Raw genomic sequence first — 15,207 nt, 5'->3', positions numbered from 1 at the left:
AAATGAAATAAAAGGACTGTGGGGTTTATTTCTCAGCCCTGATTGTGTTTTTGGGGCAGAGCTGGGTGCAGCTCTGGGGCCAGCTGGGATTTTTCTCCTGGCAGGAGCCAGTGCTCTGAACCCAGGCTGGGAGTGAGAGCTCCCACAGAGGAGCTCCCAGTTCCTGTGTCAGTGCAAAAAGGCAGATTTACTCCTGCCAAAAAGCCAAAATGTACAGCAATGTCAGAAGAGAAGAAATGAAGGTAATGGAGTTTTATGAAGCAGCAGCTGCTTTTTTGCAGATAAATTCTACTGACCTTCAGTGCTTTAGTGTAGAGTAGTTTAATAATTAAAGGAAATGAGGTGATTTTTTTTTAAACATGCAGACAGTAATTCCTTCAGTCATGTGCCACCTGGATTTTGTTATAGCAGCCAATAATCAAATGTGCACCAGCTTCATTTGTGTGCCAGTGCAAAGACTGCAATAGACAGACAACAAAAACAGTTCCAAAAAAATAGTTGCTGAAGTCTTTCTACCCAAAGGATTCATCAGAATTCAGCATCCAACTGTCTGGAGGTCTTCCTACTTGGCCTTGCCTTCTGTGTGAACCTAATGAGAGCTGACAGTAATTTGAACACTTCTGGTAGTGTTTGGGGAGGTGAGAGGTGGCTGAGAATAGATAAGAGTCAGCTAAGATGCTGGCAGTGACTTGGAGGGGGAAAAAAAAAAAGCCTTCCACAATTGTTTTCTTTCTTTGGGAGTGATTCTGTTAGTTGCAGCTGTAAAAGCTGCTTCCTGGCTGCTGCTGTGGAAAGGTTTAAAACACAAAAAAGGCTTGGGCTTCCCAATGGGCTTTGGGATGTGCTCCCAGGCCTTGCCAGCCACCTTCCCAGGGACTCCATTCCCATTATTAAAACACTCATGGTCAGTAGCAGGATGAGCAGCTGTCCTGGTTTAACACTCATGGTCAGTAGCAGGATGAGCAGCTGTCCTGGTTTGGAAGGAGCAGCAGCTATGCTGCCACTGGTGTCCCTGACTAAAGGGACACCTGTCCCAGGTCACCCACAGCACAAATTAAAGGGTCTGACTCAGAGGCAGAATGGGGGAGCTCGTGGCAGGAGGAGGAGGAGGAGGGCTCTGGCATTTCCTTCTCAGGGGTGTTCATTGAATCCAAAATAAAGAGTGGTCTGTGATCTTGTGACCTAAGCGGAGGTGGTTGTTTTTAGTCCAAGGCTCCTTGGCACAGAAACAGAGGACAGAAGTGCCCTGTTCTGTGCTAGTCCATGTTTTCTGGGAATCTCCTGTGACAGCAGCTCGAGGTTACCGTGCCCTGGTGCTTTGGGTGCTGCTAGCAGGCTGCTTTCCCTCCTTCAGGAGCAGCTCTGTGCCCACTGCAGGGTGAGACCAGGGCCTAGGAGTGTCCCTGGCTGTCCCTCTGCTGTCCTGCTGCAGGGAGATGCTGGTGCCTGCAGCCTGGCCAGGATGGTCCTGGTTCCGTGGGTGTCACTTTGTGTCCCCGTGTCCAGAGAGCAATGGCAGGGCTGTCCCCTGGGCTGTTCTCACTGGAGGATGCTGGAGGCATTGAGCCCAGCTGGGGCTGGCAGGGAGGGAGCAATGTGGCCACCAGTTAAAGATAAGTTTGAGTTTGGTATTTGCGGGAGAATCCTCCTGAGGTGGCAGGAGCTGCTCAGAGGTGTGGGTCGGATGCCTGTGCTGGTCCCAACACCAAACAGATCCCAACTCCCTGGATCTGTTTTCAGGGTGCTCCATGTGCCCATCTCCATCATCTCAAGCTCCCTGGCTGCGCTGACCTGGCAGCTGTGCCATGCTGGCACAGATGGCATTGCTGCCAGTGCTTATCCAAGACCAAGGGCTGGCAGCAGGAGCTCCCTGAGTGATTTGGGTGTGAGTGAAGCCTCTCTGTAAGAGACCAGAGCTACTGATTGTAAACTGGGCAGCGACAGAGACTCTGCCACCAGCTTGGCTGAGCTGCTCCAGGGTTTATCCTCCCTGGACATTAAAATCCATCCCTCATTTCTGACCTAGACCTACCAATGGGACCCTTGCTCTGAGTTTGGGGCCAGTGCAGGCTGTGGTGGAGCAGGTCTGGGCAGAAATAGCCGGGTTTTTGGGACAAGTGACTCCTGCAGAGCTGCTGGCTCCCTGCATGGGTTACCCAGAGTTAGGTGCACTCTGTTGGAGGGGGCTCCAAACTCCCTGCAATTACTGAAAATGAAAGTCAAATGATTGTGGGAGCAACTTTGTTGTAGAGTTGAAGGTGTTAAATGGGACAAATCTTACAGGAGAGCTAATTCCTTTTATTAGATGGGGAAAACAAATTAGCTGGGTACACAAGCCCTTTCTGACACTATTGTTGCTGTTATTATCCCTCACTGGTGCTGTTAGAAATGAGGGCATTGCTTTAGAGGGAAGGCACATTATGCAAGGGTTTAGATGTGCTGGTAACTGCTCTCTGCTGACAGGTATTTACTTAATGATATGTTGGAGTGAAAGCCAGCAGCAAGGACAAGCTCTGGAGGGAGCTGGGAGTGCTGAGCTTTGCCTGGACCTCCTGGATCTGCCTGACACCCCCCACCCACAGCAGGCATCCCCCAAAACCCCTCTTCTGTCCGTCCTGACCATTGCACATTCCCAGCCTGCATCCCCAGTGCTCTCCTGGAGCCAGGCCTGGCTCCCATGGATGTGTGCAGCCTCCAGAGCTGCCCTGACTTGCTCGCAGCAGGTCTTTGTGCTGGTGCCTGTGCTGGAGGCAATGCCTGCTGTGGGGAGCAGTGGGACTGGTCACGTTTCCGGTGTCATGTGCTGTCCATGACGGATGGCAGAGCCAGTTTTTCTGCTCCAAAAGTGGGACCGGGGAGGAGACCGCAACCCTCAAATACCCGGAGCCCTGGCATCCAGGAGATCACTGCTTTTTCAGCTCCAGGTAAGGCCCTTCCCTTTCTCCCTTGTGCCAGGCAGGGAGTTGAGACTCACCTGTGTGTTTTACAGGCTGGGGGAGCAGAGCAGGACGGTGGGGTGAATGAGGGGGCAGCAGGAGCATCCCTGGGGCAGCTCGTGCTCCATGTGGTTTTGGGGATGGCAATGGGGGCCTGAGCTCTGTGGGAAGGATTTGAGTCCCCTGGCTGAGATGGGAGAGGGCTCAGTGTGAGCTGGTTGTGCCTGGGGAGGGGTAAGGCCACTCAGGCTTTGAACTCACAGGTTTGCTCTGCTCTGAGCCAGCTGCACCTCGTGCCCGGCTTGGCCGTGGACAATTGCAGCTCCTCCATGGGGACCATCAGCTGCTCTCTGGGTTTTGCTGGTTTTTCTGCCTGGGCTTTAGGAAACCAGCTCATCTGGGGCAGGCAAACCTGCCTGTGTGAAATGTGAGGCTCCAGAGGAACAGGCAAAACCAGATCTGCTGGTCCGGGGTGGAAGGGGAAAAAGCTGAGGGTTGGCATGGAGGCAGCACCCACGGCAGCAGCTGCACAGGTGCTGGGTGGCACCCCCAGACAGGGCTTGCAGAGCCCACCCCATCTCTTGGAAGCCAGCAGGGTTGGTCCCCAGGGACCGAGGCAGCAGTGCAGGGGGGGATTAAAGGGGTTTAGCCCCCCACAGAGGCATTTCTTGGCATGTGTTGGAGCAGAGCCATCCCCTCCCAGCCCTGGCTGCTGGACTTTGGTCTGCTTGTCCATCTCCCAGTGCAAAGCTCCATGTGCACCCATCTGTGGCCTGTGCCTTCCCCACCTGCTCCCCTCTGGCACTGAAGGCTCAAGGCAGGGGAATCCTCATGGATTTGGGGCTGGGCACACCATGGGAGCCATGGGGCAGCCTTGGTGAGGGTCAGAGCATCACCTGCACCTTCTTCTATCCCTTCCCAGGGCTGCCTTTTCCTTTGTTAATGTTTGATTCTTTTTAATGATTTCAGATTAAAATGTGATTATTTTCAATTAGTAGTTGCACTTCTTAATTACGGAGATGAATTAGATTGCTGTTCATTATTAATTAGATTTTAACTTTGCACTGATTACATCTTCTATCAGGCACTTCCCACACTCCTTTCCTTCCCTTTCCATCCAAACTCCCTCTCCCCCTGTGCCACCCCAAACCCCACTGGTTTCCTGCTCCCCTGCAGCATCCTGGGGGTTTTAAAAGCTGCCTAGAAAATACAAATCAATGTTATCGGCTCAGAGGCTGCAACTGCCTCCTTCAAAGGGCCAATAACACCAACTAGATGATGTCATTTTGTGGCTAAAAACCATTAAAAAGAAGCATTAATATTCTGCCTCCCTCCAACAGTGGCTGGATGAGAAACTATTCCCTAATTGCCTGCTGGGGTGGATCTGCTCTTCCAGTGAGCAGGAGGGACCTGATCCCCTCACCCCTGCTGCCCTGCTTGTGTATGAGAGGGAGGGTTTGACCTGCCCAGCTATTTCTTAGCCTTTGTTTGGGCTTCCTATTTTTAAAGCAAGCTGTTTCCTTTGCTTTCTTTTCGTCTGTCACCTTTCAGGTACCTAATCAATGCTTGGGAGTTTTCTTAACCTTGCTCTTGGTTTCTTCTCTGCTTGCTGCTGTCTCCATCTCCCTCTCTGCCATCACCCTGTCCCTCAGGGAAGGTGTCCTTTCTGCTGGGGATTCCTAGGAGCCCCCACACCTGCTCTTTATTGTTTCTTCCTCATTTAATTTGAAATACTTCTGTAATTTCCTTATGGTGAGGGGTTTTGACATCTCCCTGCCCATTTTCCCTGAGATTTCTCTGCCTCCATCCCTCTCCACTTGCCGCTTTCCTGGGCAGAGAGGGCAGCCTGGGTGGGCACAAGGTCTGGTCCTTTTGGGTTTTTTGTCATCCACACATTGTCCCTGCTGTTTTGGGGTGTAGAAATTACACAGGGCCTCTGTAAAAACTGAATGCTCCAGGGAGGCCTTTTCATCCCTGAAAAACTCACCTTCCTCCACTCTCTCGTTGCTCCTTCAGGCCCTCTCTGTTCCCCAGGTGTGACTGTCTCGTGCCCCTTGGTGAAATGTCGACAATCCTGAAATGTGAGTGTTTGGTGTGGGCCCAGGGGCACCTGCAGGGTTTGTGTGAGCTGGAAGCTGCAGGCTGGCAATGAACCCTCCTCTGTGCCCTGCTGCAGGGTTTGGACGGGAGGATAAGGAGAAAGAGGAGGACAGGAAAGAGAAGGAAGAAAAGGAGAAAGAAAAGACTGAGGGAGAAAAGGAGAAGGAGAAGCAGAAGAGGAGGAAGAAGGAAGAAGAAAAGGTAGGGATGGAGTTTTTGCAAAACCATTGACATCCTGGCTGTAAAGGGAAGTCATGTCTGAGTCATGGCAAACCCACACCTGTAGAAGATGGAGCTGTGCTGCCCACAGCCTAAAAATCCCAGTGTCCATGGCTTTTCCACTGAGAGACAGCTGTCTCTTTGCTCCCAGCATTCCTAGTAAGATCTCCCTCCTTTTCCTCTCCAAATGGGATGCTGGTGTGGACAGCAATGCTCCTGCACTGCACACACTGTGCAATCCTTGCTCTTGGCTCTGGAGAGCTCTGTGCTGCCATCGTCACACGTGGTGCCACAGCAGCACCAGGGGTGCCAAGCCTGGCTCTAGATACCCACAGGACCAGAAATCTCTCTGCCTCCTGACTCTGAACTGCCAGGGCTCCCAGTGATGCTCTTCCCTCTCTCTTCACCCCAGCAGGGAGATGGGGAGGAGGACAGGAGCAGCAGCAGCTCTGACAGTGACTCAGAGGAGGTAACCCCAGCCCAGCCCTGTGGGGTTGGCACCTACAAACCCCAGTGTGGATCCTCCCAAACACCTGGGATGGGACACTCAGCACTCCCCTCACATGCTGTCCCTTTTATTTCTGCCCCAGGACCAAGGCATTGCCAAGGATGATGAGAAGGAAGACAAGGATTAGTCTTGCAGTGCGGGAGCAGCAGTGCAACCCTCCTCAGGTGGAGATGGAAACGGCAGATTGGGCTGGAGAGCGACTGGGCCACTGTTAGCCAAATAAAGGTGTTGTGATCTCCAAAGAGAAATGCTGTTTATTCACCAGTCACACTGCCTACCCAGTGCTGTCTGTCCCTCTGCAAGAGGAAACACTCAAGGAAAGGCAATAACAGGTGGGGAGTGGGACCTGGGTGAGCAGCTTTTGTACAAGACCGCGACAGAGTCTGGAGAGAAATTCAGGGGCTCTGTGGGCTCGGCCTGCCTGGCTCTGCAGAGTCCCTCCAGATCCGGCATCTCCCTGTGCCCTCCACGCTGTTGTTGTGGGATGGAGCAGCGTGAGCAGGGACAGACACCTGGAGCTGTGCTGAGCAGGTAAAACTGATTTCAAATTTATCAAAAACAAACGAAAAGCAGTTATGGGGGGGAAAAAGGCCAAAAAACCTCTCTGTTTTTGCAGCGCTGACCCCAGCGCAGGGGCCGCGCCCATTCATCCATCCCCAGCCCCGCCGAGCGCTGGCACCGGGCGCGGCGCCAGGAGAAAAACAAGCGGGGAAAATGAGGAAAAATGAGCTGGCACCGCCATCTACCGGGAATGAGACGTCTGGCAGCGGGGCCGCGGGTTTCATAACGCTCGGCTGTTTTGTAAGGCTTCCGCAGCGCGCCGGAGACAGGGAGAGAGCATCGGGGACAGGGAGAGAGCATCGGGGGCAGGGAGAGAGAATCGGGAACAGGGAGAGGATCGGGATAGGGCGAGAACATCGGGACAGGGAGAGAGCATCGGGAACAGGGAGAGAACATCGGGACAGGGAGAGAGCATCGGGGGCAGGGAGAGGGCATCGGGAACAGGGAAGGCATGGGGGACAGGGAGAGGATCGGGATAGGGCGAGAACATCGGGACAGGGAGAGAGAATCGGGAACAGGGAGAGAGAATCGGGGACAGGGAAAGCATGGGGGACAGGGAGAGGGCACTGGGGACAGGGAAAGCATCGGGGACAGGGAGAGGATTGGGATAGGGAGAGCATCAGGGACAGAGAGAGAGATCATCGAGAGCATCGGGGACAGGGAGAGCACTGGGGACAGGGAGAGAACATCGGGGGCAGGGAGAGAACATCGGGGACAGGGAGAGCATCAGAGACAGGGAGAGGGCACTGGGGACAGGGAGAGGGCACTGGGGACAGGGAGAGCATCGGGGTGACAGGGAGGGCACCTGGAGCAGGAAGTGCTCCAGGAACAAGGAGTGCTCTGGGGACAGGGAGAGCATCGGGGACAGGGAGAGCACCAAGGACAGGAAGCGCTCCAGGATCAAGGAGCGCTCCAGGGACAGGGAGTAAATCGGGGACAGGGAGCTCACCAGCAGCCCTGGGTGCTGGCAGAGTCCAGCCAGCAGCAAAAGGAACCTCAGAGGGGGACACACGGCCAGCAGCCCAACCCAGTGCTGCTGCCAGCAGTATTAGGACAAGCCCAGAAGCCTCCCCATCAATAAAAACTTCAATGCAAACTTGAGCATGAGCCCTCCCTGCTGTGTTGCTGCCTTGGTTTGTTTCCTTTAAGGAGCCTATTTTTATGAGTATTTTCTTGAGTAATGCAGATTTCAGGCAAACCCGAGATTAAAAGTCAACACCGCGGAGGATTTTACTTGAAACCACAGAATGTGGCTCTGGATGTTCTTTCTGTGGAACAAATGCAGCCAGCTCTTGTATAAGCACAACAAACAGCAGGAAAGATGCTGAGGAATGTTGTCTTAATTATCCAGCACAAAGATTAAAGGGAAAACACGAAGATGGGAATAACAAACAACCCTAAAAGCTAAGCTGGGTTTCAGTGAGCTGGTTTGGCTTCAGCAGGAAAGGATTGATTTTAACTGCCTTATTGCTTCATGAACCCTTGGGTACATTAATGTAAAATAATCCTGTGTGGGGTTATTTTACATATTTTACTTTTTCCTCTGTGCAAGCACACAGGACTCTTGCACAAGACACAAACTGCTTCCAAATAGTAGATGGAGTTGCAGAATTTTACAGTCCCCTCAGGCCATGCTACTAAAGGATGGGAATATCTTGGAATAAATTCTGTGTTTGGACATGAAAAGGAAAGGCCTTGCCTTTGCTTTTCAAGATAAAGGTTGGAAACCTTTCAAGCATGGAGTGCCAGACTCTGAGGTGAAGCTTGCCTGTAGATGCTCAGTTGGAGCTGAGAGATGTTGCATCTCATGGGGGTGGGATTCTGCTTTCCAGCTGTCAGGTATTTAACCTAAAAGCCCTGAAATTGTCCTCTGTGCCTTGTGCCCCAACTCCCAAAATGGGAGCCTGCAAATGTCTGTGTGGAGCTGACCCCACAGCCTCACACTGCCCCAAATCTCAGCACTTTCACGTGCTCAGGGCCAGTGCTGGGCACTCCCTGCAGTGCTGGGTGATGGTGAGCACCAGGTGAAGTCTTCTGCTCGTGTTTTACAGTCCCTGCTCCAGGCCACTGCACCAAGCTCCCTGCAAATCCAGCCTGTGCAGCCAGATCCCTGTGGCACAAGGGCAAAGAGCCAAACACACCCAGGACTGGCTGTGTGAGCATCCAGCTGGCTCCTCCAGCAGCCAAGCTCCTCCATCCTGCCTTCAGCACCTTGCCCTGCATGCGGCTCTCTCCCCTCTGCACCCTTGTCCTCCCTTCATAGAATGGCCAAGTTTGCCCAAAAAGTTGTGGAGGTGAAAACCATTTCACGTTCCCTGGTGTCCCTAATTCCACATTGCATCTCAGCCCTGGCTTGAAGCCAGGTGACACGAATGGGCATAGAGCACAAACATTCGTGCCAGCCACAGGGATTATGGCCCTAAGAACACTTAGTGGAGGAGGCAAAAGGCAGGTGGAGCATCTGGCCCTTGGGGATGCTGAGGACCTTCAGTCAGTTCAGCAGCTCTCCTGAGGGACACATCCCCCAGCATGGCCTCGGTGTGCTGGGATGAGTGTTTGCCCACAGATGTGCCAGCCAGCAGCTGCCCAAGCTCTGCTGGGCCTGAACTCTGGCTTCCCCCCATGTTTTAACCACCTCCTCTGCTTGGAGCATCTGCAAGGTTCAAGCAGAGGCTCCTTGGGGCTGCTGTGTCTTCAGCTGGCTGGGAGAGGAGTGTGGAGCACAGAGCTGGGCCAAATGCCCATCACACCAGGCTCTGCAGGGGCGGAGTAGGAACAGACCAGCAAGAGGAACTGGCAGCCCTGGAGTTACTTAAGCAAGGCTTGTTTACACAAATTTATATAATAACTTTGGCTGGTCCTCGGGGAGCAGGAGGGGTTGTGCTGCCCCTGCTCACAGCATCTGGGGGTGCCTGCAGGGATCCTGCACAGCACGTGGCTGTCTGGGGCCTCATAGCAGCAGTGATGCCAAGAGAGTTTAGGTGTGGAGAAAGAATTGTTTCCTATAGCATTTCATGCAGAGGTGCCTCCAAATAAAAGTGTTCTTCTATAAATGCCAAAAATTTTAGAACAGAAAGGTTGGACCTTTATATTGTGGTGAGACTTTTCATCTTGCATCTTGGGGCTTTGTTATATAAAGCGTCCTATTAGGGAAACAAGGCTCTCTAAGGTAGAGATCAAAAAGAAATCTTTCCTCTGTTCCCAAGTGACCTTCTTCATGGAAAATTTCAAGCTGCTTTTTCATTCCACTAAAAAGTGGGAACAGTTAAAAATCCTCACTTTCCCAGAAAAGCTAATTCCTGCAGCCCTGCTTATGATCTGCTAATCTCTGCAGAGTGCTGGGCAGAGGTTTCCTATGAAACCACTCTCCTATTTTTGAGCTGAATAAAAAGAAAAGCAAAACTCAAATGGAACTGGAGTCATACAAGTGAAGGCTGTTCTGGAAGGTGAAATCCCTGCTCCTGCTTCCTGCGCGGCACTCAGACTTGGTCCTCTCTATGATGCATCCTTCTACGATTTATCCCTTCACTCTGAATATCTGTAAACTAAGACTCTTTGCTATGTTAATTAGCAGCTAAAAGTTATAGCAGAGCTTTATTCATGGGATTAATTGTCATAAAAACGATGCTGAGGATACACATATTTCCCAGCACCTTTCCCTTCCCTGCAAACCTCTCTAGGATTCTGCATTTGCCCTTCCACAAGAGCAGAGCAGGCTCCTTACTCCCCAAACCTCACTGCAATAGCTTCCTAAAACCCACAGTGGAATGGTGCCAGGCTTCTTGCGAAGGAGAACCTTCAATTTGCCCTGGCAGATTCCCCAGGACAGGTTTCTGGGTGACAAATGTTCCAAGCAGTAACAGCCTGACCTCTTTAAGAGCCGTGACGTCCGTGCGTTATGAAAGGAGGAGCTGGTGACGGGCTTACCCAAACATGATTCACCTGCTGTTCAAAGTGCACCAGAGGTGGAGCCCAGCCAGCCTGGGCAACAAAGAGGCACAGACAGAAATATTTGTCTGCTCCTTGAGCAGAAAGCTCTGCCCAGGCCAGCACTGCTGCGAACAGGCCAGGGGTGCACAGGCAGCTCTTAATAACTGTGGGAGAGAGCAGCCCTGCTCATCCTGCCTGAAATCCAGCCCAGGGTGTGTTTAGGGCTTCGTTCTGTCTGACTGAGGGGAAGGGAAACTGCAGGGAGACCCTGAGAGCCCTCTGCATTTCTCCCTGAGACTTCCAGGTGCTTCCTTCTCCCCACGGTCAGACAGAGCTTTTGGATGGAATCGAGCCACTGGCTTTGCAGAGCTCCTTGTCCTCACCAAGAAGGACACACGGGGTGGTGAAGATGCTGGAGCTGAAGGAATAAGGAACCAGGGTAAGGGATGAGGAAATCAGCCCCTGGATCTGGCCTGAGAGGCCAGAGGCATCCCTGCAGAGGCTTGTGCCAGCTGCAGAGCCCACCCTGTGCCTCCTCTGCCAGCGCTGGGTGCCCGCCAGCCCTGCTGGCATCTCTGGGAGCTGCACAGGAAAAAGGGAAAAGGAAAAATGAGGGAGGCAGCACGTACTCGCTCCTTGCTGAGGCAGGGAGCCGAGGCCACGAGAGTTGCTGAGTCCCCAGCTGCAGTGACAGGCCACCACAGTGTCACCCCGGGCCACCACAGTGTCACCCCGGGCCACCACGGTGCCACCCCGGGCCACAGGGCAGGCACACGGACACACAGCAGCTTGTGAAGGGGCAGCTTCTGTCTGACCCTGCAGTAAAGGCTCCTTACAAATCTGCTCTCCCCAGCCAGAAGATGCAGAGGTTGATGTGGCCTCCAGGTCTGGCCCACTGGGATGCAGGAACCTCTGGACACCAATCTTCTTGGAAGGAATGGACCTTGCTGCAAATGTAGAAGTGTCTTCAGGGAGTTGTCTTGTTATGACTTTTCCTCCTTTAGTCACTTTGTTATCCATGGTTTAGGTGGTGCTGAACAAGCCCTGCTGACTTTGGGCTCCTCTTTGGGAATTCCTATAGATGGAGGACCTTCAGCTTCAGTAAAAATACCAATGAAACAATTGCAAGGCATCAAGGCAAGCTTACAGCACCCTGCACCACAGCCCATGGTCTTGTCATCCATCCCAGGGCTTCCCCCCAGGACAATGGGGACAGCTGTGATCTGTTTTTGTATTCTCTCCTTGGGGTGTGTAGTTTGTACATGACTGCCCATGCTGTGGAAAAAGACATCTCCATCTATTTTATGTGGGCATTGCTTCCAAGGCTGGCTGTTAATGTTCTGCCAACCTCTTTGCCAAGACATTTGGCTTGAGAGACTAAAATGAGCCAGATAGGAATCTCCTGCTGTGCCTCTCCAGTTTCCAGAGTTCAGGCACAAGCCTGGTTACATGAACAATGAGATAATGCTCCTTTGCAGCTCTCTGTCCCACCGGCCATGTGAAAGTCAACTCATTTCTCTAGGAATGATGCTGCCTCAGGCAAAGCCTGTGTGAGTCAGAAGGAAAAAATACTGAAGTTTTCTTAATTCCCTGACCCTGTTTATGTCTGATCCTCTGTGCTGAGAGTCAGGACCCCTCTGAGCACTCAAGCAGCAGAGTTTCGGGAACTGGGAACAATACCATGTAATTTATATGATTGCTTCCTGCCCAGTGCCAGCACAGAGCAGAACTGGAATCCCAAACCTCCTGGAGCGCTGTGGCAATCTGCCTGCCTCTGCCCAGAGCAAACCACCAGCAGCAGCTCCCCTAACTGCACACAAAGATGCAGGTTATAAAAGATGAGCTCAGGACAAAGAGTCTGCCACACCACCTGCTCCCACTTCCTTTTGCTCCACTTCCCAGGAAAGGCTTTGTACCACATGTAGCAAACGGGGAAACCTGCTGGTTGAATAACATCCTGGATCTAGAAATACTATGATGCAAAGAAAGAAAGAAAAAATTCCAGGAAGCTGATGTGTTTGTTGACATCTTTGGGGTGGGGTGGGGGGGGAAAGGGAGGATGATGCAAATAACTCCCTGCATGTTGCAGGCACGTACTGAGGTGTAAAAATAATTCCTTAGGCCAGCTCTGGAGGCTTGCAGAGAGCACTGCTGGGGCACAAGGGTGCCTGCACAGGTGCTGAGGCTCTCTGCCTGATCACCCACAGGCTGCCTGGCACTTGGACATGCCACTGTGAGCCCAGCATGGCCCTTGGACATGCCACTGAGAGCCCAGGGTGCCACTTGGACATGTCACTGAGAGCCCAGGGTGCCACTTGGAAATGCCCCTGTGAGCCCAGTGTGGCCCTTGTTGGCAGCAACTCTCCCCCTCCTTGGCTGGGATTCTGACACTTTCCTCCTTGTGTGGGTTTAGGAATGGCAGAACTTGTTTCACCCCCGTGCAACAGGACTTTCAGGTCTGATGGGGCTGGAGGAAGCTGGTGGGTAGAGCGGTGTGGAAAAGGGGTCATGACATTTGGGGTGCATGTTCCTGTTTACACGTGCTTGTGGTGCCTTTGAAGACACCCTTAGGAGCACACAGGCAAACAAAACTGAACAAAAAAAGGCAACACTGGGAAGGTGCTGCCACCTCAGAGCCACTCCATAAACCCTAATGTGTCAAAAACAAGTGTCAATGCCTGCAACAAATATTTATGCACTAAAAATGAGCAAACACAGCTGGTGTGCAATCCCTGATCCCCACGCTGGGATGTCAGCAGTCTGGACCACATTAATGAGGCTGTGCTGGGGCTGAAGCACCAGTGGACGTGTGGCTGGGAGCCAGAGGAGGAGCTGCAGCAACACCTGGAACTCCTCACCCTGCACTGACCCTGAGATATTTCCCATCTCTAAACAGAAAAAAAAAAAATTAAAAATCCTGTTGTGCTTTGCAAATAGTTCCTACACAGAGTGTGATCTGTCCTGGGTTATGCAACACGTGAAGTTCTCATCTGGCCAGCAGAATGGTTAGCATTAAGCATTTAAAGCTTTTTCTTTTTTTTTTTTTTCAGTTATGTACTGAGTCAGCACAAACAGGGCAGTGACAAGAGAAAGCATTCGGAGTTCTGAACCAGCTCAGCTCTGGACAGACTGAAGAAAACAAAATGTTCTTGCACACTGGTGCTAATGAAGCCTGGTTTGCCATGGCCTCGTGTGTCGTGGTTGATTGATTTTAAACTGCATTATGCAAAGCAGCAGCACGCCTGCTCTGCTTGGAGAGCCCACACATGGTTGTGGAGTGAATCAGGAGGTGAGGGAAAGAATGAGGCAGGTCCCAGAACAGCCCTGCGTCTCCCACAGGAACTGGCTGGGGTGATGAAAGATGCTGCTCTCCTCACCTGGCAAAGGCTGCTGCTCCCAGGCTGAGCCACACAAACAGGTTGTTGTGCACTTTGCTGCAATGTTGGCTGTGGTGGCTAAAATCAGGCTCATTCCATGGCTCACGAGCCAAGAACGTGCCCTTCCTGAGGGGTAAACTGGAGACAAAACTGGAGAAGCCTCCCTGGTGGCAATCTTTGTTGTTTTAGTCGATAGCCAGGTTTTGGTGGAAAAACAAGCCATGGTGAGAACTAAACCATGAAAGTAGAGTGTCTGTCGTGAATGATCTTTGTCCACCTGAGAAATGCCCATGGGAGAACTGCTGGGGGAAGGGATGGGCAAGGTCCTGTGAGGCAGAGGCAGGAGGAGGGAGCTAAAGGCTGACCCTGCAGATGGGGACATGGAAAATGTCCCCTGCTGGGCAGTCCCACACTGACTCCAATGCTCCCACTGTCCCTAATGCCATGCTCAGCTTTTCAGGGCAGTGCTCCCAAATGCCACCTGAGATGCCATGCTGGAGGGATCACTTAAAAAGATAACGGAGAAAGCAATGAAGCCTATGAAGCCCACATAAAATGCTTAGTTGTTGAGCTTTTAAAACCACTTATGAGCCGTTTAATGTAATTGCAATAGATTTGGAAACAAAACCTGCTCCACAGCCCAAACCTCCTCCAGCCACTCCCTCAGTGGGGCACGGGTTTCACCAGCACTGATGTCCCACTGGTGATCTGAGCAGCTCTGCCAGTGTGTGCGTGGGGTTGGGTTGTTTTTGGGGACACACAAATGAGCCCTTGGGGAATGTGCTTCACCCTGATCTACTAAGCTCCAGAAGTGACAGATTTCAGCTGTTTTTCTCGGCACCTGCAGTGCAAGAGCTGCTGGCTTTTTGCTGTATGGCTGTGTGTGAGGGAATGCATCTCCCTTGTGACACCGGGTCCATGCTGGGGGTCTGTGAGTGGGAAGGGGATTGTCCACATAGAGGGTCTGAAATCATTCAGTTCTGGGTGTAGAGCATCTGAGGGAGAGATGTCGTTTCCCGTGTACCTTGGAGGAGTGCCCCTTTGCCCCCAAACGTGATGAGTTTCCATGGAGGGTAATACAAAGAGGCATCAGGTGCAACCCAGCCTCACCAGTCTGCCCTGCTCTGGAGCACCACAACAGCCAGCACCCCACTCCCACTCCGGAGAGCCTCAGACAGCTGAGGGAGCCCAGGTATCCTGTGCCAGGACTCTGGAGCATCCCAGCCTCCTGTCCCCATCACAGAGCACCGTGTTCCCCCAGGACTTGTGCCTCAGCCCTGGTCCACAGGATACCCCCGGATACCCCAGGCAGCCCGCACCGTGAGCGGCTCCAAAGTGCCCTGGCCCCACACCGGGGCACCCCAACCACCCCCAGCACTCTGCACCTTGGTGCTGCTTCGGTGCGCCCCCGTGTCCGTTTGGGACAGAGCTCTCCTCGCCCGGCTCCCGGCTCCAGAGCCGGTGTCCGGCTCGTACCGCACCCGGCTGCTCCGGAGCCCCCCAGCATCCCCGCCTGCCGGGAAGGGGCAGCGGAGCGGAGTGGGTCGGCACCCACCGGCACAGCGACCCCGCCGGG

The 15,207-nt window shown here is 52.8% G+C and overlaps 1 protein-coding gene across 3 annotated transcripts; it reads left to right on the top strand.

Annotated features, from left to right (window-relative positions):
• The first annotated feature begins 2,493 nt into the window (after positions 1-2,493).
• Positions 2,494-6,005, top strand: LOC134424568 (merozoite surface protein 9-like). Of its 3 annotated transcripts, XM_063168375.1 has the most exons (5): positions 2,494-2,924; positions 4,953-5,017; positions 5,113-5,237; positions 5,668-5,724; positions 5,846-6,005. In XM_063168375.1, exons 2-5 carry the CDS (start codon positions 4,999-5,001, stop codon positions 5,888-5,890), a joined length of 246 nt encoding a protein of 81 aa, XP_063024445.1. In that variant the 5' UTR covers positions 2,494-2,924; positions 4,953-4,998; the 3' UTR covers positions 5,891-6,005. The 3 variants fall into 3 exon arrangements, with proteins under 3 accessions (XP_063024445.1, XP_063024443.1, XP_063024444.1); XM_063168373.1 differs by lacking the exon at positions 4,953-5,017; XM_063168374.1 differs by lacking the exons at positions 4,953-5,017; positions 5,668-5,724.
• Positions 6,006-15,207: the final 9,202 nt, after the last annotated feature.

The sequence above is a fragment of the Melospiza melodia genome, chromosome 14 (assembly GCF_035770615.1).
Source record: "Melospiza melodia melodia isolate bMelMel2 chromosome 14, bMelMel2.pri, whole genome shotgun sequence".
Lineage (NCBI taxonomy): Eukaryota > Metazoa > Chordata > Aves > Passeriformes > Passerellidae > Melospiza > Melospiza melodia.
Note: the sequence above shows the minus strand (reverse complement) of the source record. Positions and strands in the feature narration are given on the sequence as shown.

Bases quoted from the DNA above. Each gene is read 5' to 3' on its own strand.
- LOC134424568 (XM_063168373.1), top strand. From the start codon at position 2,678: ATGGATGTGTGCAGCCTCCAGAGCTGCCCTGACTTGCTCGCAGCAGGT. The intron at 2,925-5,112 runs GTAAGGCCCTTC...GCCCTGCTGCAG, and splicing joins CACTGCTTTTTCAGCTCCAG to GGTTTGGACGGGAGGATAAG. The intron at 5,725-5,845 runs GTAACCCCAGCC...TTTCTGCCCCAG, and splicing joins CTGACAGTGACTCAGAGGAG to GACCAAGGCATTGCCAAGGA.